Below are 27212 nucleotides of genomic sequence, written 5' to 3'. Positions count from 1 at the left end.
GTGTGCTGCCTCTGTGAGAGCACCCACACTTATATCCAAAAATGCTTAAGAAACAAGCTTTGAAGATCTTTGCTATCTGTGAATGTCCTGGTCTTTTCTCTGCCCCTAGCTGGTGAGTGGGCTGAAAGCGTGCCGCTGGAGATTGTTGTTCCTTCTGTGCAGGAGCTCCAGAGCTCTCTGCTCCTATTAGAAGGGAGCAAGGCCAAGTCATGCAGCAGGTAGCAGCTTCAGGGAAGTCTGTACAGGCTGAAGCCTCCTCTCTTGTAAGAGACTGGGAGTGCTAGCCATGCAAAAGGGACTCCAGCATAAAGCATGAGTTAAGCATGGGGTTCACTGAGGTATACGCTCTCCATCTTGCATGAGGATGACTGATTTCAACTTAAGTACATCAACAGTTGCTGCTCCGATTTGGAGCTACAAATAATAAAGCCTCCTAATAGACATTTAAGGGTGTGCAACAATTTCCAAAGCTAGTGCCTTCTCTCTTAAGAATAACTAAGCAGGACTTCACAGGAAATAAACTATTTAGGAGACAGAGTGATGCATGTCTACAAAACTCTGTCATGTGCATGAATGGATGGAACTGATCATTTGAGTAGGAGTAAACAAATGAAGCTCTCAGAACCATATGCTTCTCCCCCCCTGGGTTTCCCCAGCTCCAATGTGATGTGCAAGGAAAAAGTTGACCAGATGAACATTGCCAAAGAGCACTGACTGCTTAAAACTGACATGAATCCATGAGAGGACTGAACAAAAAAGAGAGGAGAGATCTATTGGAGCTGATAAATACAGAGGAAACAAATATAGCCCAGGAAATCCCCCAACTAAATGTAGTCAGAGGTTGGGACAATATTTGGGGGAAGTGCTTGTTCCTCCTTGTTTATAACCACCGTGTAGAAAAGATTTGGAGTTAGAGAATCCTTGTTTTGACTTAACACTGCTGCTCTTGTGTGCTTGCTTTATGCATAACTGGGCTGATACAGGCACTTATTATCACAGATGTAAATGAGCTGATACTTGCTGCAAGTAGTCTCCAGAAGTGTATCCTAATCATATTTGAGTAATTATCATTATATTGAATAATATATGTATACAATAATATGTATGGAATAATATGTACATTAATAATATTCTTCACCTAATGATTAAGCCTACTAAGCACTGCAGTTGGTTCAGAAAAGTAACATTTTGTTTGACAGTTGCAGCTTTTGCTTTCATATCCGCTTCCTTCTTTCTTGAATTCTCTGGGAACTGAACATAGTAAAGATAAGGATAATTTCTCTCCTGTACGACTTTAATACTTGCATTTACAATCACGTAGACTGGAAAACATATTCAAGATGGCCACGTCCAACTGTCAACCTGACTATGTCCCTTAGCAGCCTTATCCATGATACTCTCAGTTTTGAGTTGATTATTTTCTCAGAAATGTTTGTTTTCCTTCATGGGTTTCATGATGGAAGGACTTAGGAAGCTGCAAATTTTCACATTTGAAATTAGGCTTTATCATTAGAATAATAATTTTAAAAGCTATTATATTCTGGTCTTGATTGCTTTGATGGAGACACCTCCTATTGTGCCATGTAACACCCCAATTCCATCTTTGCCCGTGTCTCTGGTGCGAACTCCACTGCAGGAAAGAATGCATACAGGATATGCTGGGAAATCTGATATAGTTTCATTAGTTGTCTTTAGGGAATAATAATTCCTGCAGAAAGGGTTTTACTTGTTCTTCAATCCCTCTTTAGGTAACTTGAAGTTATTTTCCTTGTGTCTTTTGAACAAAAATGTACTTTTCCCACAACGTGTGCATGACATTTTCCATTTTATTCCCACTCACTTTCATGCACAAGAGATATTGGACCAAGGCAAAAATCGTCTATTGCTGAGTCGCTGTGCAACTGTACATCCTTTTATTTATCTGCAGTCAAGCTTCATAGCTGAAAGGCACAAGCGTAGATCTGTCATTTTAAAAAACAAAACAAAAAAAAAACCCAAACAGGTTTGGCCACAATGAGATTGAGTATAGGCAGTGATTTCCTGGCCAATAAAAACAAAGAGGCAGTTGGAATGAAGAGTGTTGAAATAAAATTGGTGACGTACTTTACTGTTTCATAAGCAGTAATGGTATAATTTGCAACTCTTGTGTTACTAACCACATGCAGGCAGAAAGTCACTGTTTATATGGGCAAGGATAGCTCTTCACAAAGAGCTGTGCATCCATCATTGAAGAGAATTCTTCAGAAATCAATAAAGACAAATGCTTTATTGACGGCTAAGCTGCCAACTGTAGTATTCAAGGTACCTATAATGAATGTGAATTCTGAAGCTAACATTCTGATATTGAGATAAAGTACCAAAAAGAACAGAAAAAGTATCTGTAGTCTTGTGCTTGAATATTAACTAAAATACCACTCAGGAGTGCAGTTGATGGGCTCTTCCTTCCAAAGAGTCTTCAGTCGCTGTGCCCAGGCACTAAGCATCTCCTTCCTTTTCTCCTCAGAGACGTATTCCGGAGCAAAGCAGATGTGAGGCTCGAGGACTTTGACACCACAGAAGTGCATGATGCCATGCTGAACCCGGAAGAAAGAAAGAAACGCCTTAGCAGATAGTTAGCTTTTCACTTTCAATTCTAGCATGTGGAATATTCAAGTCTAAAACTGTTTCTATGACCCTATGTAAGACAGGTTTTCTAAACCAGAGCCTTCATCAGGAGAAGGGAAATTAATTGCTGGCATTTAATATTGATCTTGGCAGTTGCTTAGTGTTGAAGGGCAGACATTAAGCAGAATGGCATACAGTGCACTGAATATGGTCAGCTTCATTGATCCTGGTCTGTGCAATTTGTCAGCTCAACTTGCCATTTCTGTGTGTCTGAATTCACAGCTGCATTTAACATTCTTTATAAAGTTGATTTGTGAGATATGCAGCTGGGTAGCCTCATAAGGGCACACAGCCAGTATTCCAAATGGTTAGACCAAAGAATATCTAGAGAAATTAATACGTACTTATTGTGTTATTTCAAGAAGTAGCTGGCTCAATTTGCCTTACCACCTAAATTACTCAGAGTACTTTTTCTACCTCTGACAAAAGAGCAGCAATAAAAAAAGACATGCCAGGATAATGTGAGTGCCTTCCTGTCCCCCATCCTACATGACTCAGGTAGGTATGGGGAAAAGAAACTCTGCTAGAGCTAAAGGAAATCCTATTATGCCAGAGAAGCTAAAAGGCAAACATCATAAGCTTTCTTTAGAGAAGGTACAAAACAACTTTAAAACTCTCTGGACTTTCAAAGCAGTTGCAAGATTATAGGGCCTAGCTTGTAGATGGTTGGAATTAGCAATCTAGTTATTTCTTTTTCTAACACACAATAAATAAATCTTATGTAAAACTAACATCAATACAATTGAAAGAAAAAATTGAATAGTAAAAATTCAGGCAAGTAAGTAACAACAACAGTTTTGATTTATTATACCTGCATGGGCCACAGGATATAGCGGATGTCACCACTCATGCTTCCTTTTGCATACATCTCCTCAGTTCCTCCAGTAGTGAAAGAAAACATAGCTAACTTGTTCTAGAATTAAAAAACCGAAACAGCACAGTGCTTAAGTTAGGCATGTTTAAAGAAGAGTTGCTGAACAGTTTAAGAGAGATTCAGGAAAACCTGGACATCATCAATTTCTAGGGGTCTCCTGTTTCCTAGAGCTCAGATGTAGCAGCAGCATGGAGTCACAGACTGAACATATGCAGCTAGATGATGGATGTGCAGATACACATCATAAAGAAAAGGAACTGCATATACTGACACCCTTTTATGAAACAGGGCTGACCCTTGCTTTCTCTGATTAGATGTTTGGAAAACTGTGGCTGGAAAGCATTCTGTTCCTGAGGATATCTTTATTCCCTTCTCTCATGAATGCAAAAATTGAATTCTACAGACTTCATTCAGACTTGGGATTGCTTGTCTCTTTCCAAGCTATAAATGATTTTCAAATTATTTCTCGGGTGTTCTAAAACCCGCGTTTCTTCCAATTCAATGACTGTGGTATTGGCCACAGGCTTGTACCCAGCATGTGTTCTCTCTCTTAGTAATTAAAACTACATTTTTCCTGGCATGACTCAGTGCAGTATCTCAGTATCTCTTCCTTGTTGTGATCAGCTTGCAGCTATGATGATTGCAGCTTACTCCTATTCATCTCAGTGGGGCAGCTATTTCTCAAATGTAAACCAACTGAAACATTTGGAATAGTGAAAATCAGAAATGACAAAGATTACAGTGCACAGAAGGGCTGCTTGGAAGAATGAAGATACTGACCTTCTATAGCCCCACTAGTCTGAACTGGTATGAATATCTCTGAGCAACAACAAAAAAACAACTGCTACAGCTGGAATTTGGAAGCGTGGCACTTACATCTTTCCCCCTTGACTTCAAAATGATTCATTTTATTTATTTATTTTTTTTTACCTTTTGCAATGTACTGCAGAACATTGATGTCTGGATTATGTTTTGGAGGAAGATGAGGGAATGAGGCCCAGTAATGGACTAGAATATAGTTCTTGTAACTCCTTGTACTTAGAGACTATTGAGTGCTGCTCAAGATCCCTCTGGACTGACAAGTACCTCAGTGTCAAAGACTTGAACTGATGTATTAAGGTTGCTCCAAAAGTAATGCCTTCTATTTATTTTCAAGGAAACTACAACAGATACAAAAAGCATGTAGTATTACTATCTCAGCGTTGCCACTGCTGCAATGTACTACTCACCACCTCACTGTGCTCACAGCCCCTGTTTGGTCTCCAGAAATGTCCAGCAAGTGTAGATGAATGTCAATGAATGGCATGTTTTCTGCATGGATGAATTAAGTTCCACGCCTTTGTTTCATACGCACTTCCATTTCAGATGTCAGTTGGTCAGACCACTCCTCTGCTTCCATCTGTCACACAGCAACAACATGTAACAGAATACTGGAGGGAAGATTCAACCTCTACTGCCATACCACCACCTGACATCGTGGGCCAACATAATAAATTTGGAGGCATTACTTTTGGAGTGGCCCTTATAACTGCAGTGCTGAAGGCCTGAATAAAGCCAGATGCTTCCAGAAACGAGTTATTCCTCCACAGAATGGAGGACAGCTGAAAGTGAGAGCTTTATACAAACATAATGGAACAGGTAATTTCCAAGCCATGCTATGGTTCTATGATTCTATGAAAAGAAAGACCATTATCTAAAGTGCACTGCAAAAATTTTGAACTTAATAAAAGTCTCAGAAACATACCTTGAGCAAACCGGAGTCATAGCAGTTTGGAAAATCGTGAGCAAATCCTTGGACCAAGACTCTGTCCATCCAGCCTTTCATGATTGCTGGCATGCTGAACCAGTATAAGGGAAACTAGGCAAAAAATGAATGACTTTGTTAGTGCAGAGAGCCTAGGGCGTCCTTAGGCCTGGTGTGTAAGCAATCTCTTGTTTTCCTAATCTGTTCAGATCTTGTGTACATCTTCGAGGAAGAGAGGCAGTAACTATGCTTGGCAAAAATAACTGAAGTGCTCTGTTTGTAGTAATCTCAGGTACACAGCTGAGCAGCTGGAGTGTGTTAATACCACGGTGAATGTCAGAGCTTCCACGTGAGTGGAAGTTGGAAAATGGTAGAGCTGCAAAACGTTGTTTTTCAAACTCAAGGCCATACAAAATGCAAAAGCAATGTATAAGCTAATGGTTATTGTTGCCAAAATGGCCACAGGGAGACCTATTACCAGGACATCTGGTGAGCAGTTCTGATCTGATGTTTGTTAACGCCATGATGTTCTAAGACACTGTCTTGCAGCCCACTGACATGATGATCTTGAACCACCATTTTGAGAAGAAAACTTCCTCTCTTAACAGGAGATCTCCTTTTTTTTCCCCCTTCTTTCCTTATTATTATATTGTATTATATTAATTATATTTTTTCTGCACCAGAATGTGCTCTACTCCTCCTGGTACTTTACAGACAGAAAGTAGAAAGCAACTTCTTCCATCAGGGATGTTTTATGATACTTATATGAGACAGTATTTTGGAAATGATGAAAACGTGCATTGAGATACTTGCTCAGGATGCAGTCATATCCTAAATTTCACCAGGAACAGAACAGCTGAATACATGCAAGCTGTGCCTAGGCCAACAGTTTGATTGCGAATTTGGTCACAGTATTTTCCTGAATATCAGCACTCTGGAGGCCAGTACATTGTGCACTTTATCCTTGCTATTGCCTGCATTTGCACAAGTATGTGACATGCTTCACTCTCTACACTGCTGATGCCGCTGTTTCATTTAGGACCTGCTCTGCACCCAGGCATCTATCTCCCATAGAGAACACTGTTTCCACATTGTGGGGCTAGTGTTGCTTCCTGTGATTTTTTGGGCATGCCAAAGACAGGACTGCTGCAGAAGAGAGCAGAGATGAGTTGTAAAACTCAGCTAGCAAGTCCAGATGTTGCTTGTCCAACTCAGCAATGAAAGAGGGCAGTATGGTTGGGGAAGTCAGAACTCCCCAAGCTTGCTGGCTGCCCCAAACTCCTTGCTCATGAAAGAAGCCATGCTCAGCTTCTTGCTGCTTGATAATCATGGTCAGGTACATTGCTGTGAACACAGATGTTACATTTGGCCTTGTTGCAGCAAGTTTCTGGATTTGCTGTTACAACTACTCCAGTAATTGTACTCCTGATCTGTGCTTGTTCCTGTGCTATTATTTAGAAGCCTTTGTTCATATAACTGATGGTTTGGTGTTTGCTACAGTTTCCCAAACTTGAAAGTGCTTACTCGCATTTAAACCCTTACATTCGTGTGCATAAATCTGTGTTTGCTTTGCTTGTGCTCCGAGATGTGAGTATAGGGTTGGGCTGCATGATAATAAGGCACTGTTCTCATACAGAGAAACTGTATGAACTATAGCATTTGCACTCAGTACTTTATAGTCTAGTGGACCCATGCAATTGTTTTAGAGTGCAGTGGCATAAGAAGCAGTCTTCACAAAAGCATTCTAATTGCACTGTTTTTGAATGTTAGTTTCTAAGTGAAGTGCAGGTGTGAATTTTACTTGGCTGTTTTCAAGATCTGATTTCAGATGCCTTCCTATTTGCTAAAAATGTCAGTGTGGAGCCGTTATTTGTGTGAAAAATTCATACTGTACTAGCACAAATAATACACTCGATCTGGTATTTTTGATGTTTTCTGAAATACACACCATATCAGAAGAAACCTGACACCTTGAAATTGCTATGCTGGGTACAAACTGTTTATGTTGATTGCTGAACTGCTGCCTGTTTTCATTCTGGCTAGAATCAATGTACCTAATGAAATCTGTAATCTTCTCACTTACTATTCCTTTTAGGCTGTTCAGCCCTGTACATTACAACAGAAGTATTTGAATGCAATTTAAAATAATGACCTGAAAAATCAGTAAATCTGCTTCCTGCACTTTCTTTTGCTCTTCGATCAAATCATTGGACAAACATCCTTTCTTGTAAGCTTCTGTCATCTCCACTGCATAACTGAACTCATTCGAGTTGTGCAAGCAACCTGTGGAGAGAAGGGCACAGTCATTGCTTACTCCATCCACAGCACTGTAGCCAAATAAGAATCAAATACATGTTGTGATCTGCAGTTCTAAAATGAGTTACTGCTTGCCTTTTTTTCCCCACCTACATTTCTTTTCATGGCTATTCAGTATCATCACAGCTGATAGATGATGACCTGACTGTAAACTGGAGAGGAATGTATGACCTCCGAGTACTGAAACTTTCACCTTTCTGAAATAACATGTGATGTGCAAAAAGAAGACCTAATCTGGTGATACAGGTGGATGATTTAAGAAGATGTATGAGAATTCTGCTGATTGTTCTGTCTCTGCATTAGAGATTACTGAAACCGCAGTCACAACACTATGTAGCTGCTCTTCAGTTTCTGTGGCAACTCAGCAGAGGCTGGGTGGTTCCCCAGCCCCAGTATCCATTGGCTGTGCTGGCTCCATCATGATTCAGGTATGTCCAAATCAAACTACACATCCGTTCCTGCTGATTGAATTAGCAGTTCATCAGTCTTTAGCAAAAGGACTGGTTGAAAGTATGGGAAGGTGGAAGTATTAACCTCATAAACTGAACTAAGTAAGTTGTACAATGATATCTGAAGGCATTTCTCTCCCAGGAGAAATAGACTTCAGATGAGAGGTTGATTCTGAACAAGTGCTAATGCATTTCTGTCTCTCAGTAATCTCACTGTGAGCCAAGGGTCATGCCCAGGAACGGACTTCTAGAAATGCTTAAGTCTTGCAGTCTCACTGTTGATAAGCATCTTCTTCTCTCTTTGCCAGTATTCACCTTAGACCTGCGACATTTCTTTTTGATTCTTGCTCTGAAGAAAGACTGTCAGTTCTCATAGATGGTGTTAAAGTTTTGTTTTTCTTGACTAGAAAAATTACTATGGCTAAATGCTATTAAATAGTTGTGAGATGCCAAAATGACTCACAAGCCCGTGCACTTAAATGCCTGGAGCTAATCTGCAGAAAGAATTTGTAATATTGTTCATTAAAGAGAGGTTGTTCTTCGAGTGTCTCTTCAGTTGAATGCAAATACCAGGAAAACAATGGCATCCCTGATTCCCTACTATAGACAGAACACTGTTTTACAGGTCTGTACTATACAGATGATTCGTCTTTCTAACTGAGGGGGCACTTCTAAGGTTTATTAAAAAATAGGTGATACTTACACTGACATTTCTTGATCAATGCTTGCAGAAAATAAAAATCAGTCTTGTTAGTTGAGTTATATTTGTACAGAATTACAGCAACTGCTTTTCAGAGCGCACCTAACAGCATGGGCTCTAGATTGTTAATGCAGCAGGATGAACAAGATGCAAGTTTGTCTCATTGCTACTGTTGAAAAATTTCTCACCAACAATGTCATTTCTTGTTGCCCGTGGCTCAAATTGCATTGCATATAAGTCAGACACTGTGACACTGCAGCCCTGTTTGCTCAGTTCTTCCACAGCAACCGTCTTCAAAGATCCATTAAAAGAGTTGGGCTCTTGATGTGCATAGACTATCAGGACTTTTCTCCCTGGAGGCAGAAAGAAGAGCAGAGGACACCTTTGAGATAGGCAAATACAAAACAGTTTCTGTGCTGTGTTTTCCAAGCAGCACCAAACTAGTGAAAATCACAGCAACAGCATTTAATTCCTGCTTGACAGAAGTGACTCATGAGGAAGTAATCAGTAAGTGCCCCTGCAACAATTCTGTGCTATGCTGGGTTTTCCTAGGTGGAACTCAGTGGACAGTGGATGTATTTCTTTAGCAGGCCACGCTGCCCTACACCAGCTCAACTAAGGGCGTTCCAATTTCTCCTCTGACAAGGTCCTCTTGAATCAGCTTTTGTGTTTGGCTGATTCCGCTACCACCCCACAAAACACCCTGCAACAGGAAACAAAAATAACCTTCTGTTGGCCTGTTGGCTTAGCTCCCTTAGCTGGCTAGACAGGCCACAGCAATTGTGCAAACAGGGTAGGCTCAAAGCAGCACCAACTTACACGTCCTCCAAACTGTTGTAGAAACGATTTCCGGGAGCTTAGAGCACCTTCCTGCGGGTTCTCTCTACGTCTTCTGTTTTAGTGCTGTGTGAATGACAATATCAGATGTTTCGATGCCACTGTCGCACTTCAGTGTCTTCATGGGGACACCAACAAAAAGTGACATGATTTTTCTTAGTGTGCCAGTGAGCTTTCTGGTTTATGTCAAATTGCCAACAGAGTGTATTTAAGCTAAACTGAACGGCGAGGCAGATATGGTGGGATGTGGCTTCAGAAAGAGCAGCGAGGCAGTGGCACAGGCTGCCCAGGGAGGTGGTGGAGTCACCGTCCCTGGAGAGTTCAGGAAACATGTGCATGTGGCACTGAGGGCCATGGTTAGTGGGCATGGTTGATGGTTGAACTAGGTGATCTTAGCAGTCTTTCCTAACCTTAATGACTCTATGATTCTATTCTCTGAAATTTCCAGGTACTATAGAAAAAGACTGAATATGCAAAATGAGCAGTTCTCAGTTCCCAGCTGGCAATATGTAATTCAGCATCTCATGATTTCATTTTCTACAGTGGTTTGTTGCCCTTGAAGTGCAGCTGAGGGCACTGTGACACCGTGTTTGGAGAGACTGGAGTTTTCAAACGCATCCTTCGCTGAGGGAATTGAGGTGATTTGACAAAATAACGGCTTAGTATCACAAGTCAACACTACAGGCATTCCATACATTCCATACCCCAGCCTGCCGAGGGTCTAAGTGAATCGCATTTGTATCAGTAGCTATTCTTACCTGCCATTCTCCAGTAGCGCTTGGAAGGCTCTGTCCTGTGACTCCGATACGGCCTGCAAGCTCAAACCACGCGTTCGTTTACGTGAGGAACATCAGCAGGAGGTAGACGAAGATCTCTGCCCCGTGCGGTCTCTGTCTGCAGGAGCAGGGCGGGGGGCCCGCAAGCAGATCTTGTGTGAGCTCTGCCGAGCAGACAGAGCGCTGTGCGAGGACGGCCTTCTTAAATCTCTCCTCGCCCCAAGGCTGGCAGAGAATCGTGTTTGCGTTTCGGCCTTTCTTCCTGCTGCTTTTCCAAACTCCGTTTCAGACTCACTCGCCGCTCCCCACCGTCGCTGCAGCGCAGACTCCACAGCGCCTCCGCAACCTTCCCCGCCGTGCTTTACCCGCAGCGACTTCTCGCTGCCCTCTCGGCGCCTTCCGGAGGGCGGGCCCCTATGCGGGGCGGGCCATGGCCCGAGGCTGTGGCTGCTGGAGGCGTTGGTTATGGTGCACGTTGTCATTCACGTTGTGTTTACATGTATAGGTGTATGTATGTGATGACCACGTGCTCGTGTTCTGCTGTAAAGGGCGATGCTCGTCGCTGGCAACAGCAGCTCGGTGATAGGTACACCCACACCTGCACCAACCCTGTGTGTAGAGGAGTCAGAATGACTCTTTGGGGTTTCCAAATGGAGAATCTGAGGGGAAAACCAAGCGTTTGACTGATCAATAAGTGCCAGAGCTACCTGCGTCACACTGGCATTTTTCACCTGCTGCCCAGATTACGGGAGACACAAATTCAGTTTGTTTTCCTGTTTGCCTTTGGACAAGTCCCCTTGTAAGGATTTCAGCAGCCTGGTTCAGGCATTTCTTAGAAATCGAATGAGTACATTTTTCGGAGCTTTAAGAAAAAGTTCAGAGGTTTTAAGAATCTATTTACTTTTGCTGTTTGGGCAACTGTGTGAGATGGAACGGAGTTTCTTACGATCTCTCTTCCACTTCTTTTGCATCCCCCTCATTTTTAATGTTATTTAGTTCCCAGTGAAGTGTTAAGAGTGGCTCAGACATCCTCAAAGAGCAGCGTACACCTGCAATGAGAATTTCATTTTGCAGGTTGGAAATCTCTCTCTCTGTCTCTCTTCCCCCCTCCCCCCCCCATTGCATTTGATATCTCTCTTCAGTCTTTTCTTGTAGCAAAAAAAGAATGTTTTTTTGCTTTTTCCTATAAATATATTTCTCACTCTAAGGAATTCATTGCTAATTATCAATGAAAAAAGTAGCAGTGATTAAAATAGAATAAAATTCTCCTGTCCCTGTCAGTTATCCCTGAGCACTGACTGAGTTGGGCCTCATAAGAAATATGTAAATTTGTAGCTTATTTTGCTTTTGATTGGCACAGGCTGTTCTCCTCTTTAATATAAAACATAGATCCTAAGAAAATAACAATGGCAGTAGGGATTCAGACCAAAGGCCTGTTTAACTTCGTATCCTGTCTTCAGCTCTGCTCACAAGTAGCTTCCTTCAGAAGAGTAAGGGCAGGGTAAACATGTAGGATATTTGCCCCACTGCTTAGCCTGCAGGTATCTTCACCTTGGACCTGAACGTACAGCAGTTTGTTTGGTAAACTTCAGTTTACCTCTCTGTTAAGTACTTTGCCTGACCTCCCTATGAATCCATGCCAATTCCTTAAATGTGCAGTGTTCTTAGCAAAAACTTTCACAGACTTGCCTTCTGTGTGAAGAATGATCCCTTTTGGCTGTTCTGCATCTGGTTCCTAACAGCTTCAGTTGATGCCCCTTCGTTCTTGCACAGGTCATGACAGTGAACGACAGGCCATCACTGCTAGTGCCCTATGACCAAAGGTGATTTGCTGGACTAGGGTGCAAGGTACAGTCATCTTCCTTGGAAAGTAAATAAAATAGATTATAGCTACACAGGAATGATTTTAGTTTCCTTATAATTTTTTGAGGAGTAATGGCAAGTTTATTGTGCACATGGTTATTTCTCTTCAATAGTGTGTTAAAATTTTAAAATATGTATCCAAAGGACATCTGTTGTGCCCTCTAGTGCTTAGTGCAAGGGTTTGCACTTTTGTCAGGGTGGTTAAAGTGAAATGAAGCCTTCATCAAGGGCAAGTTTTTTTATCTTTAATGCAGGTTCTCTTCCAGAGGAAATGTTGAAGAACCTTTGCCACAGTGAGAATAAGCAGTAAGGAAAAATGATACCTATCACTGTATAGGAGAAACTCTCTACAAAATTAGTTTTCAGTGAACATTCCAGAGAACAAGACCCCTGAGACAGTAGTGCTAAAGCTGCGAATGCTGAATTTCTGCACAGCACCATCATATGTGTCTCTATAACACTGTTGTTACTCCTGTGATTGTTTTGTGAGGCAATGAAAAGGAGACAGTCAACCTCATATGGGTTTCTCTCTTCAAAGCAGTAGATTTGACAGGCTTCAATAACAGGAAGGAAGGAAGCAGGAAGACTACGTAACTAACAGCCTCTTACTGTGACCTGTTTTTCTTCTCAGCCTCTGTCTGGGAGTGAATAACAGAAATTGAAAACGGTAACCTCTTGTGTTAAGAATCATACAGTATCTAAGTGAAAAACAAAGCATCAACGAGGACAGTGTCCTGGGAAGCAATTCTGATTACTCATTCAGCTTGTTTTTAAAACTCGTGATGTTAAATATTTAATAATGCTCAAATGTTTTAGAATGCTTTCAAATATATATTTAAGGCTTTATCAGTTTGAAACTTAACTGCAACTTCTCCTGGCAAGTCTTTGCCAAGGTATTAGGGGAGCAGTTAGTCAAGTACCAACCTATGCAATGCATAAATTTGATAAAATGAAAGAATCTCCTGATTTAGAAGGGGCTCACTGTGGTCATTGAGTCCAGCTCTGTCCTCTGCATTTACATTACACAATCATTACCTAAAATTGTCCTGGGAAAATTCTAAGTCAGAAAGTTTGGACCAGATGGATTTAAACATTACACATTAGACAAGAGAACAGTTTATAGGGCAGAAACTTTGAGCATAGGCAGATGGGAGGTAGCTACAAACCCTGCTGAATCGCTCCCTCTGTCTTAAGGTATCAGTTTGCCTATGCATAGAATATAAACTATTATTATGATATTATTTTTGGTTTGTACCAACTACTATGACAGCAGTGTTTGTTCTATGAGTAAACTATAGTTACAGGTGAAATTCAGGTTATATAGATGTTTGTCTGATAGAAAAAAAAAGCTGCCCAAGAAGGGTTGGTTGTGGTAATGTAATAGCAAAATGAAGCAATGAAAATGAGTCCTGAAATACATTTGGAAGATGGCATTCATAGGGTGAACACACACGTACATATTGTATCTGCCAAACACAAGGAGGACTTTGACTAACTCCCTTTTTGTTTTGCTGCTTCAGTGAGAAAGAAGACAAGACATTGGTATATGGATCTATTGCTCACTGTATTTTGGCAGTTTAATTTGGAAGTATATTCTCAGCACTGTCTTGCTCACTGTTTCCAATACCAGGTTGTTAATGTTGATGTTAGGTAGGAGACTGCACACTGAAACTTTTTTTTAGAATTACAGCATTTGCTGAATTGGAAGGGACCCATGAGGATCTTCAAGTCCAATTCCTGGCTCCACAGAGAACCACCTGAAATCCAAACTCCACGTCTGACAGTGTTGTCTAAATACTCCTCGAACTCCAGTGCTTGGGGCCGTGCCCACTGCCCTGGGCAGCCCATTCCATGCCCACCACCCCCTGGTGCAGAACCTTTCCCTAACCCACACCTCACCCTCCCATGATGCAGCCTCATGATGTTCCCTCGGCTCCTGTCGCTGTTTTATGTTCTTCTCATATGATGGCACTTAAACCTATGCCTAGTGATGGAGGTGCACAGCACAGCACAGTGGGCAGCCCCTTCCTTGGTTTGGGCCTGATGCACCACAGTGTATGTTTGGACCTTTGGTCTGCCAGGGCACTGCTGTCTGAGATTCAGTTTGTCATCAGCCAGAACCCCCAGATCCTTTCCATGGGGCTGCTCTGCAGCTTCTTGTCCCCCAGTCTATACAGATATCCAAAGCTGCCTTGCACCAGGTGCAGAAACTGGCACCTGCTCTTGTTAATCTTCATATGGCTGGTGGTTTCCCAGTCTGCTAATTTGTCAATATCTCTATTCAAAGCACCTTTTGTATCTGCTGATACCGAAGTGCAATTTAGCAGTTCTGTGTAATTATATGTTCATCCTCTGCTATAAAAGGCTTCATCCAACAACTAGTCTCAATTTTGGCCTCATTTTTGTAATTTAGAAAAGCATTAACTTGAATATGCAAACAGAGTGTTAGCTTGATGTATGGCCTTTTCTCCATAATAAAAAAATATAAGTCTCACATCTGAGGCAGGAAATCTCAAGTTCATTTAGTATCTACAAAAACAAGCCTTCCAAGTTCATTTGTTTGATTGCTTGTTTTTTCATCTAAAGGAAGAATTATTACTCTGAAAAATTTACTCCTTTGTCCCATTCTCCTCTGAGGAAAAAAAATCATTAAAACTCTGTGTGGAGTTAGTATTCAAAATGAAACAGGTGGAAATATAGGGTATCTGTAGACTTAAAGATACCTTCTCAGAAAACCATGCTCACATGTATTCATGTTTTTAGTATCATAGCTAATGCATTGCTGCTTCTAGTTCAAGTCATTTGCACCAGTGCCTTTCCCTGAAATGTAAACTCCTTAGATACTCTTTAATGTTCATTCTAATCTGCATTTCCATGAACAACTGCAAGAAATTGAGAGGCAGTGCGTTCACACCCTGTTGCCTTTCAATCACAAGTGAGGCAAAGACATACTGCCTCTGCCTTGGCAAATATTCTCATTATTCAGATACAAAGGCAAATCCTAGATCTGCTGTCTTCTGTACACGAAGATTGAAGTGGTCAGATTTGACATTTCAGTCTGTGTTCAAATGAGTATCTCAGGCCAGACTTCTGAATCAAAAAGTGCAGGACAGATTACTTACTTAGAAGTAGCAAAACTGTCCTTCTGTGACAAGGTTGAGCTCAAGGATTATTGAAAAACAAATGAAAAGACAACGTAGTTGCTGGTCACAGCCAATACAAGGTCATGTGGGGAAAGTCCTGTTTAATTAACTTAATCTCTGTTTATGGCAAGGTTACCCACCTGGTTGACCAAGGGAAGCCAATTGAAGTAATCTTTTTGGATTTCAGCAGTGCTTTCAATACTGTTCCTTACAATACCCTTATGGACAAAATATCCAGCATAAAGCTGGACAACAACATAATATGAAGGTTAAACTACTGACTGACAGGTTGGGATCAAAGGGTTCTAATAAATGGGCTTACATCAGGCTGGCAGCCAGTCACTAATGAGTGGGCTCCTTTTTAGGGTGAGTTCTCTTTGATGTCTTCATCTTGTCTTGGATGTGTCTTGGATGAAGGATGTGAAGGTGTAAGTAAATTTGCAAATGACTACACCTGGAGGAGCTTTTGACTCCCTTGAGGGTAGAGGGACCTCACAAAGAGATTTTGACAAATGAGAGGTCTGGGAAATCACCAAACACATGAAGTTCAACAAGAGCAGGTGCCAGATTCAGCACCTGGGTAGGGGCAACCCTGGATATCTGTACAGATTAGGGGAAGAGAGGCTGGAGAGCAGCCCCATGAAAAGGGAACTGGATGTTCTGGTTGACAAGTTGAATCTGAGTCAGATTATTATACAGAAGACATAATTCTGGGGGGAGGCTCCTATGAATTTATGCGCACAAATAATCTCTAAAGCTTCAACAGGAGTAAAGAAACAATTCATAATCTTTAGCGTTCCAACATTATTTTGGCCTGTGGTGAACATTAGAAAAGGGAGTATAGTGCTTACCTAGCCATAGCCCAGAAGAGGGTGCTGGAGAGCTGAGAACACACTTCTGAAAGCATTAAGTCGCTGAAATATAGTGAACAGTAGGTCCATGTACCAACCTTCTTTCTCGGCAGATCAGTAGAATAAAGAGTGAGTCAAAGTCTTTCTTGCATTTGTAGATACAAAATGCGTGTGTATGCTGATGCCAAGTGTGGCATCTTTCAAATGTATGTCAGGACCCATTTTCATTGCTTCATTTCTGTGCAATTCTGTTGAGCAGCTATTTTGTTACCACAACCAACCCTTCTTGGGCTATTTTTATACCAGAAAAATATCTATATAATGTGAGCTTCGCCTAACATACAGCACTTTATGCATAGAGCAGATATTATTGCTATAGTATTGGTAAAAAACAAGAACAATGTAGTAATAATTATATACATTAATGATAGTATATGTTTTTTTAGGAAAACTGGTACTTAGAGACTGAGGGAGTGATTCAGCAGAACGTATAGCTATCTCTCATCTGCCTATGCTCAAGATTTCTGCCCTGTAAACTGTTCTCCTGTCTAATCTGTAATGTTTAAATCCATCTGGTCCAAACTTTCTGACTTAGAATTTTCCCAGGACAATTTTAGGTAATGATTGTGTAATGTAAATGCAGAAGATGGTGCCTGGAGAAATAGCAGTGGCCCAGATTTCTCCTCATTGCAGTAACAGACATAAACCATCAGGCTACAGTCTTGCTGCTTGTGAGCTGCCAGTTTCTCAACTCTACTCTGCGCATTGAAATCACTTCAGCCTGGGTAGATGCCTTACCTTCCCCCCATTCTTAATTTCCTGCTCAGCTGTAATACCATGCATTTTGAGGGCCAAGGTGCACTGAAGTGTGAAACTTGTGACAAAATGCTGGGTTGCACAGCTTGAAGTTCAGTGTTAGTCATGGGGCTGTAACACAGAGGAAAATTAGAAAGTGATACCCATACATTGTGGAAAAGATAGATGCCTGCTTCTGGGCATGGGGAGGCTGTGGCTATTTGTTCCCTAAGGATGTACCAGAATGTTAGAAGAAGGAGATAGCTGATGACCTATTCCTGGTATTAGCTACTGTTGTTTTCACTATTGCCTAAATGCAGGAACATTGCCTTTAAGTCGCCCTCTGCCTCAAGGCATCTTTGCCTGGATATTTGTTTCAGCTGTTCTCTTTGAGCTGTCCTGATTCTAGCTGCAGCTGGCCAAGACCATCCCCAGGGACAACTGGTTTTTGGTGAGAGAAGAACAGCAGCTTGGATCTCAACCTCTCAGTCCCTACAGGTCAGCTCCTAAGCACACCTGGGCTGTAGTGCTTTCAATTTTGATTCAGATAAAACTAAAAGCTTTTGAAACACCGAGTGTATAATGCGAGCCTTTTCAGGGCTGGGGTTTTACCGTATCTGACGGGCACTCCCTGTCTACTCAGGATGGCACTCACCAGAGGTGTGAAAGGGTAGTTTTAACAAATGTAACCACTGCCTGTACGTGCCTCCTCCACACGCATGGGAAGGAGAAGGAGCTTGCCACAGAAGGAGATATTCCTGCAGTATCAGTGCAGAACGTGACTTGGTAAGCCGCCTTGTAAGGTGGAGTATGATAGTCTTGGAAACCAAGGAATTCAGTAGATTTTGGCAAATGACAGTCTGTCGTGCATTAAGGTGATATGAAATTACATATTCCTGTAAGTTGTTAATTGAATGATTTACATGTGCTTAGTGTTTAGCATGTGCTTTCAGAGTTCTGGTTTGAGCAATGCATCGTTAAAGTGATTAGGTCTGTTGCAATAATGTGGACTAAAATCACCTCAGTGTGCCCCATTACTTTAGATTGCATTTCCACTTGCTCTGTATGACATAGTTGTATAAACTTAGTATACGGTTCAGAGAGATCCCCAGTACTAACTGGAATCAGTCATACAGATATATGTGTGATTTGACCCTTTTTTTTCAGCATTGATTTGGGGTATCCCCACTTGTGCCCAGACCTCCTACATGAAAGACTCAAGCACAAAATATACTTGCGAAGCACTGTAACCAGCAGTGCAGATCCACCACTGCTGCAACAGCACTGCCACATTTTAGAATTACTTCCTCACCATACATCTGCACAGCCTTTCTCCCATCCCCTCCCCCATTTTTTTTCTTTGCTACTTGCAGCATTGCAAACTCTGAGGGCAATGAGCAGAACTGAGAAATCCCCCAAACTCAGTTATCCGTGCAGCTACTCAGCATAGCTCTCACAGTACTCAACACGTGCACTGCTTGCCCCCATTGGGTTTTTTGACCTTTTCTGTGGCCTATCATCATTTAGCATCCTGCGTCACACTACCTTACAAGCTCAAATAATGTGTTCTGGTATTAATTGTTGTGGTTCAGGGGCTCGACCCCAAGTGCAGGATAGTGTCTGCTGTACAAATAGCTAACAATGAAACCCAAGGTGGAAAACTGAAAGAGAGTTTCTCTTCCCCTCTCCTTCTTCACCCTTTCTCACCATCTTCCTTCTTTCCCTGCAAACTCAAACACTGAAAAAAAAAATCTTTGTAGATTTTTGGATAGAAAGATCATGGTTGTCTTTTCTTCTGTCGGGTTGTAGGAATCGAAACTTCCAGAAGTCCTAACTGCAGTTATACTGTATGGCAAAATATCCTAGCAATGTATGTTGATTGCTTTTTTTTTTGTTGGTGGTGGTTTTTTTTTTTAACTTTTCTTTTCTTTTTCTGTCTTTACCTCCCAAAATACTACTATGGAAGTTTTACTTTGAAATGTGTGCATTACTGTTGTTGGATGCAATATAAAAAGTATTTTTAGTTTAGCTGCAGAATAGTCAAGGAAACAAGTGGAGGACTGGGAAACAAGAAAACTTCATCTCTGCCATTGGCAATCTGTTCTGAAAGGGGGAAGTTGCACAGACCCTTAGTTTGAGTGTTCATTCACTTAACTTGAATTAATGTATCTCGTTTTTGGGTACCTATGTTGAGAAGGGGGATTGCTACAGAATCACACAGTCTCTGTTACGGTGAGTTTCTAAGAGACCCATTGACATTGATGTTACTGCCAAATAAAATGCTCAACTTTTAACCAGAGGTGTTTTTTTATTTATTTTTTATTTTTTATTTTTTAAACTGTAGGAAAGGATCTAAAAAATAAAGATGATTGATGATTAGAAAGATGAGAGAAATGGGAACAGGAACAGGCACGACATGTTCCTGACCTATGTAAATGCATCATAGAGTTGAGTTAAAAATAATAAAGAAGCAGAAACCTCTGTGGATTACTGGTCATCTGCTCAAGTAGTTGTATGGCAGGGGTTGAGCTGGAAAATTTAGCCTGGGTTTAACAGAAGTCAATTTCTTCCTTTTAGTTTTGTTTGCATACCAAAACCCTTGACCAAAATGCATCAACACTGCTCTCCTTCAAGCATCTATATTGCACAACAGGACTTACTACTATATTTTCAGTAGTACAGGCAGGCAGAACTGCATAATATTCAGTACCTAACACGATGGGAGTCACACTTGGAATCCCCTAGGCACTGTGCTAACAGAAATCATAGGACAAATAGTGAACTGTTTGCATAACACTATGGGTGACAGTAGTTACACTGCACAGACATTTAGTCAAGCCATTCTCACCTGTATTTTCTGAAGTAAAAGCATTTTCATGCACGCTGGAAAGAGGCCAGCTTTTTTACTGACTTCATGTGTGCTGGAGTGTGACTTTTGAAGGCTGTGTGAGTATAATGAACAGTGTTTGGTAATTCTTACGGTTTCATCCCTTGTGATGTAGTGACTCATTTCTTTGTGTGTGTGCTCGTGGCAAGTGGCACTTGTAAAGCTGTTCTGATGGTTTCTGGTGCAGGTTGATGTTTGACATGTGAATACCTGAGTCCTCTCTTTATGACTTTGCTTTTGGAGAATATCATTTTTTTGAAAAAACATTTCAATTTCATTTTGATTACCATATCCAACTTCTTCTCTTGACTTGTAATCCTAGAGCAGTATGAAACCTGAAATCATTCTTTCACTGTATTGAAAGGTGTCTAGAGAGGAACCACCTCTTCGTAGTTCTTGTATCCCATAGCACCAATTGTTTCCTTTCTCACTTCCACAATTTAGCTGTATATTGGAAAGCTGCCCTCTTATATTTACATCCTAGGGTTCATATAAAACCTTAAGAAAATAACAATTATATTGTTTGAAACAGGAATGGGAATACATGTTTGTCTATGTCTTCCAAGATCTGTCTGGTTATCCACCTTTTTGACTAATTTATTGATGGTGTCATCATCATCAGTCTGTGTCACCCACTGCTCACTTTCCTCTGAACTCTGCTGAGAACTCTTCTTGAGGTGGGGATGTGATGAGAAGGAAATGGTAGTGGTCTCATCAAAAGTCAAATGTGCTTCACTTTTTCCTTGCCCACAGCAGAGCTCTTGAGCAACCATCGTGTAGGAAAACAGTTCAGCTTGAAGCTCTATTGCACAATACATGTAACCCCACTGAGTGAGGGAGAAGATAGGCATGTTGCATACAGAGGGAGGTGGCTCAGAGCCAGAAGCAAAGCATCTAGTAGAAATTGTGACTGTTGCAGTGATGCTGAATGAGTGTGAGATACGTTACTGAGAGAGATTTCCTCTGGCTTCCTCATGAGTTTGAAAGACTTGCATGGAGCCAAAGGTAGAGATGCGAAATTTGTGTCTGGGCTTGCAAGACTAATTTTGTTTGTCCCCAGGTCCCAGCATTGTACAGTTTCATATGCCAAATTTTATTAACAATTTTGGTTCTTGAACAAAGAATGTGGGTGTATGGAAAGAGATGATTGTATGTAGGTGATATAATGCAAATGTGAAAGAATAAAGCGAACCTTCATTCCCCTGTGTACTTGATTTTTCCAACTAGAGACCTCCTGTACCTTCTGAGGTAGTACAGAACTAGGAGAAACACAACTGGAGGTATGAAAACTGAGGCAAGGTCTTCAGTAAGACAAAGAATGAAAGCCAAGAAAATTGAATGAAACCAAGACTGTAAGTGTTGGATGTAAAATCTTAACCGTTGATAGTAAATCACTGTTTTGTCAACAGAAGGACTAGCCCTCACTTGGATATGAATCTACTTACTCTTGACATCAGTCAGGTATAAGGTTCAAGCATGCAAGAGAGTTATCTAATGAAACTTCAGCTTTTCAGAGTTAACAGCCTGTGTTTATGAAATCAATATACGTAGTTCAGATGTTGTTTCTGTCACAAACAATGCCTTCATTTTCTTTTGTGGCAGTTTATTCTATGTTAGAAAGCACACTCCACTTAAAGAGATTCTAGATTAGCATTAATTAAAATAGCTGTGCAATGATGTACGCAGTTACAAAAGTATAGCTGCAGTCATAGATATTTCCTCTATAAAAGAGGAGCCAAAAGCTTTTATTCCAGTTTTTAATGAGGGTATATTTAATTAAGTTTTGTGCTTTAGTGTTTGTGTTCCAAAACTCTTTCTTGGAAATGAAAACCTGTTCAGAAAAGTTCTCACATCTGTATTCTCATCTTTCTAATTTGAAAGGTGGAAGGATGAGCTGATCTTTTGGGGGGTTTAAGCCTCCAATATTGGTAAATCTATTATTAATGTAGCAACAGAACCTCAGATGAGGTACTTGGACAATCTCTGATGCAGTAGAGTTTGATCCATGGGCCATCCTAATTTAATATTCTTGATAAATATTCTTAAGTCTCTTGGTAGTAGTGTGCATTATAACGCACACTAAACCAAACTAATTCACAACCTGTCAGTCACTGCATTCATGAAGGATCTTCTGCGGAGGGGTTGAGCTCAGCTCTATTGTATAATATCTTTTCCATGTAAACACTGAAACAAACAAACAAAACAGGTTATAAGCCCTCAGGAACAAATTAACACTGAATCCATGAGTTTGTAAAGGGTCTGTTGTGAATGGATCGTGTGAGACTGCTGCCTGATGCAGCTGCACACTTGACAGTGCTGACCTGTGAAAGCCCTCATGGGAAGATCTTGTGAAAAAGGAGTTGTTTAAAAGTCCTGTGCTTCCTTCCTTCTTCTGATGGGCTGCTCTAGCAGTATCTATGTTCTGTTACATAATTTGATTTTCTTTAAACTCACCAGGCTGGGGGTTATGCTGAAGGAGCTGAAAGAGAAGACACCTTGAGCTCACTTATGAAGTGCACAACAAAAGTGGAGTCTGCATGGAGAGGTTTAGAGGGGTACTGAGGAGTCTGATAGGTATGTAGAGGCTATTCCCAGTAACATGTATCTTTGCATGTGTATTACACAAGCTTTTGAAAAGGAAGTTATGAGAGAAAGCGAAGGAACCACATACATAATGAAACTATATTATGAGTGATGAAAGTACTACCTAGCCTGCGGGCCTCCCTTTCTCCAGGAGCTGTTTAAGCTTCTTTCTTTAGTTTCTTTGTATCTGTATCCCACAATCGGCCCTTGTTTCATTTCCTTGACTGTGCAGAAAACTCTTCCCTTGCTGGTGACTCAGAATGTTTCCCATGCAAGCAGAATCACTGTGCTCGTGCTGGTGACTTCTAAGGCAGTATGTTGGCCAGAACCAGCCCAGTGCCAGTGCATACCCAAAGATATCAAGGCTGGGTAGAAGTAGAAAAGACAGAAGAACTGGAAGATGGGATATAGTGGATTTTAGGAAAGATTCAGAGATTCCTGAGGCAACAGAAGAATGATGAACACAACTGTTTCCCTGATGATTTCTGCCTCCCTGAGTATACCTACTTCACTACTTCAGTGTTGTCCACCTCACTTTCCTGGACAGAATGTGGCCATTTGCCTATTCTGCCTATACTTTCCAGACCTTATGCATACCTCTCCTTTAATTCTTCAGAAACTGAATGAAGCCATATTTCTCTAAATTTACTGTTTCTATATTATCCAAAAATACTCACAAGGACCATATGGTTGGGACAGTAGGATACTGTTTTGGCTCTTCCAGCAGGCAACCGATTGACCAGGTGTTTTGCAATTTTGTAGTTAATTTCCAAGGAGGTACTGAAGCCAGTGTTTTGCTTCAGAAATATGAATTGCTACATCATGGTGCCTGCACCAAATGTACCTTCTTCTTAATGTAGAAGAGCTTTACATGATGAAGGAGGTATTTCCTGGTAAAACAATGTGTTGGGGTGGCCAGCAGGGACAGGGAAGTGATTGTCCCTCTCTACCTGCTCTTGTGAGGCCTGATCTGGAGTACTATGTCCAGGTCTGGAGCCCCCAGTACAAGAAAGACAGGGAGCTGTTGGAGAGGGTCCAGACGAGAGCCATGAAGATGATCAGGGGACTGGAGCACCTCCTCTATGAGGATGGGCTGAGGGAGCTGGGCTTGTTCAGCCTGGAGAAAAGAAGGCTGCGGGGTGACCTCAATGCAGCATTTCAGTACCTAAAGGGAGCCTACAAATAGGAGGGGGTAGATAACAGCAGGACAAGGGGAAATGGTTTTAAATTGAGGGAGGGAAGATTTAGGTTGGATGTCAGGGGGAAATTCTTTACTATGAGAGTGGTGAGGTGCTGGAACAGCTGCCCAGAGAGGTTGTGGATGCCTCATCCCTAGAGGTGTTCAAAGCCAGGTTGGATGGGGCCCTGGGCAACCTGGTCTGGTATTAAATGTGGAGGTTGGTGGCCCTGCATGTGGCAGGGGGGTTGGAGACTCATGATTCTTGAAGTCCCTTTGAACCCTGGCCATTCTGTGATTCTGTGTTTAAGGTTTGCTGATAAGTATAAAGTTTGGCTTTCTGGAAACATGACCGGCTCTGGTTTAAAATAGCTCTGTATTGAGAAAAGAGGACAAAAGTTAAAAGACTTATCTATTAAGAAACTTATTTGTGGTTAAAGGAATTTTAGAATTATTTGAGGAGTAAAGCATGGGATGAAACCTCAATAAAATATTAGTAATTTACATTGAAACAAAATATTTAGTAAAACCCATCAACCATATCCATTGTACCAGCCTTAGCTTTTAGTGACTTATTGTCCCGGAAGGAAGGTTGGCTCAGAGACAACAGTGCAAGATTGGTATGAAATCATTAATGAACGGTTAGTTAAGCTGTGAAATGTGCCCTCAAGCTGCTAAAGGAACATATTCAAGCAAAAGGAACATATTTTATCAACATTTTCTGGTAGCCCACATCACCCACATCCTCTGCAAGTGAGAGGCAGTAGGTAACAAAGATGATAAAAGTCTTTGTATGTGTTCTCTGGAGTTGTAAGGCCAAGATTAGGTTATTAATTCCAGAAAGCTCCTAAATGTTACCACTTGCTCTGCAACCTACGGGAGTCCCTCTCCCCCTTTACCCACCCCCTCTTTTTAAAGTGCACATAAGTAGTTGGGAACAAAATCTTTGTTGTATGATATCTGAGTCACTCCAGTAGGACAACACTTTCCCATGTGTGTTACGATTATCTTACTGTACTCATGGGAACAAAAGATTGTTCTTGCATTTGACTGAGCACAGAGAGGCTGAAAGGTGCTCAATGCTGTTCAGTGGAAGTCTGTTGCAGAAGACAGATTGAATAGTTTTGGCTATTTTACAACTGCAACAAATTTGAGGTCATCTTTATACCATTCTGTGCTTTCTTCCACGTGTCACACCAGTTTTGGTAAAATGCTTGGATATCTTTGTGTGTGTCTGATCCTCGGTCATTCCTAACAGTATTTCAAGGATGCAAGGGAGTGAATACTCAGTGATACCTGAAGCGAGGCCAATTTTGCCTGGAAAAGATTATGACTACACTTCTCTACAGTCTTTTTTTCCTACTGGTAGTTTCTGGGACTTTACAGGAAAAGTTGTTCTCAATGGCTCACTGTGTATGGCAAGCTTTCTCTGAAATTCCCATCTGGCTCTTTCAGGAGCAAAGCTAGTTTTCTGGTTCATCTCACTACTCCCACAGAGAAAAGATTTCAGAGGAGAACCGAGTTGCAGATGGAATTGCAAGGGAGTCCCTTTTCTTAATTACGCACTGAGCAGTCAAGATTTTCTGTGCTTTGGTTGTGGGTACAAAAGCTTCCCACAGTCACATCGGGAGATCCTGCACTCCTGCTCTGGGATGTGGGGAAGGCAGCTGTTTCTTCTACTGTCTCCATTTGCAAGGTGTTAGCCTTCCACGTGGAGGTCTTTCTGGCTGTGCTTTTGATTAAACCCACCCCTATTTCTGCAGATTTGTTCAAGATGCTGGCTGACTCTTTCCAATTGTTCTCCAAGTAGCTAACACAGTGTGGCTGATCAAAGAAGGACTCACCCATGTGAAGTATGAAAATCTGTTTATTCCTAAGAACTGGAAGATACATTCTGAAGAAAGTCATGTACAGTGCAACTGAGGTATCTGCCAGTTCTTAGGAATGAACAGAGATTTTTGCAGTGCTAGTTAGAGCTTGACGAGTAACGAACTGCCTAATATCAGTTAAGGCAGTGTTCCTTTAATCTCAGTAGTTCACTGCGTTGTTTTTTCACTGCTTATTTCATGAAACTGAGGAGAAGGAGAGCATTACGTTCTTTGAAGGCTTCAGTCTGGACCCAAGTTTCTCCAGGCAATAGTGATGTGAGTAAAATCATGTCTAGTCTTGAAATGAAGTTCCATTTTCTGCCTTTTTTTTCTTTTTTTAATGCTCGTTTTTTCTCTTTGGTAATGAAGCTGCTGTTAAAATACATGCAAGAAAAGAGAATATCAGAGTTGAGACTCAGTCTTCTGTAATTTTTATTTTTTTCCATTTTCATGTTCTTCACATAAAAATTGGTCTCTGATTTAGCTTATGACAAGATACATTGATAGACACCCACAGGAAACTATTAATACAGATCCTTTACTATGGCTCTAACTCATGTCTTCTTAAAATAGGAGGAGTAAGTAATAATTTCACATGAATTAGTGTCTGAGGTATGAGGATTTAGTAGAAACTTTTTTTTATCTCAAGATGCACCATAGAGATATGGGAAGGAAGTGGGATGTCAAGTGAGAAGCTTCTACATCTGATTCAGTTACAAGTCCAGATACGAATTTCAGTGCTTGTCTGAATCTTCATTTCATCCCTAACACAAGACAAAGCCATAACTGGAGTTGTGAATTAAAGAATACGTACTGTATAATGTGTGTCTGTTGAATTGCAGATGCAAAATTCTCCCTTCGAAGAAACTATCCAAAGGAAAGAATGTTAGTTGCACTACTTCAATATAAACAAAAGATGTCACTATCAGATACAAAAAGAGTTGAGCTAATCAAAGATTGGTCTGAAACTGTTCAGATCATGCCATCATGAAACAATAATGAATATTTTTTGGTTTCTTTCTTTATACAAAGGGAAACCACTGAAGACAATCTATGAAACTACTTTATCTGAAAAAAACCCCAAATTCTGACTTATGTAGCTCCTTTCTTGATAGGAATGCTTACATAAATGCTTCCAGGTTCCTGTAAATGCCCCCACATTTCACACTCATCATATCACGTGAAGTTCTTGACCCTAAAGAAGATGCAGGGTGAATCATTAAACCAAAATGAAAGAAGAAGAATATGGAGAATAGAAAGTTTGTGGAGTATGAAGACAAAACATAATATGGAGTAGAACAAAAGGGGAAGTTTGCAATGCAGTAGATGTTGGAGGAAAGACAGCACCGAAGGAAGATATTATCTTCCCACTTTCCTTGATATTTCAATAGGGTTACATTAAGTGTGTTAGAAAGATGTCTAGTACCTTATGCATATCAATTTTCATGGCTGTATTGAGGTCAAACTATTGCCTTTTTAGAAAGGAGAACTATATTCGTGCATTATAATCAGAGAAAACTGTAGGGGAGTGCTTTCCCAAGAGTGTAATTACCAGGAAAGCTGCATCTGCAGGCACATCCAGACTCTTTCCATGTCCTGTTGGATTTGCATATCCTGCCTTCCTGTTCTGGTTACCTCTGCCAGAGACATTCTGGACTAGATCTGAAAATCCTTGCCTGGCCCAA

The 27212-nt window shown here is 41.1% G+C and overlaps 2 protein-coding genes across 3 annotated transcripts in view; one reads left to right on the top strand and one right to left on the bottom strand.

Annotated features, from left to right (window-relative positions):
- Nucleotides 1-1808: 1808 nt before the first annotated feature.
- On the bottom strand, nucleotides 1809-10751 carry NQO2 (N-ribosyldihydronicotinamide:quinone reductase 2). 2 transcript variants are annotated; one of them, XM_042833187.1, is made up of 7 exons: nucleotides 10343-10751; nucleotides 9567-9650; nucleotides 8936-9100; nucleotides 7435-7565; nucleotides 5283-5396; nucleotides 3476-3577; nucleotides 1809-2573 (listed from the first exon to the last, which is right to left on the bottom strand). In XM_042833187.1, the coding sequence occupies exons 3-7, from the start codon at nucleotides 8973-8975 to the stop codon at nucleotides 2400-2402; spliced, it is 561 nt and encodes a 186-aa protein (XP_042689121.1). In that variant the 5' UTR covers nucleotides 8976-9100; nucleotides 9567-9650; nucleotides 10343-10751; the 3' UTR covers nucleotides 1809-2399. The 2 variants fall into 2 exon arrangements, with proteins under 2 accessions (XP_042689121.1, XP_042689116.1); XM_042833182.1 differs by lacking the exon at nucleotides 9567-9650.
- Nucleotides 8003-27212, top strand: part of DUSP22 (dual specificity phosphatase 22) — a 78966-nt gene continuing 59756 nt past the window's right edge. Inside the window, exon 1 of the mRNA XM_042833165.1 lies at nucleotides 8003-8026. Coding sequence (XP_042689099.1) covers nucleotides 8018-8026 — 9 coding nt within the window. The 5' untranslated portion in view covers nucleotides 8003-8017. The remainder of the gene's footprint in view (nucleotides 8027-27212) is intronic.

Source organism: Centrocercus urophasianus, unplaced genomic scaffold (genome assembly GCF_019232065.1).
Source record: "Centrocercus urophasianus isolate 14NV4802_14NV808 unplaced genomic scaffold, USGS_Curo_1.0 seq_11, whole genome shotgun sequence".
Lineage (NCBI taxonomy): Eukaryota > Metazoa > Chordata > Aves > Galliformes > Phasianidae > Centrocercus > Centrocercus urophasianus.
Note: the sequence above shows the minus strand (reverse complement) of the source record. Positions and strands in the feature narration are given on the sequence as shown.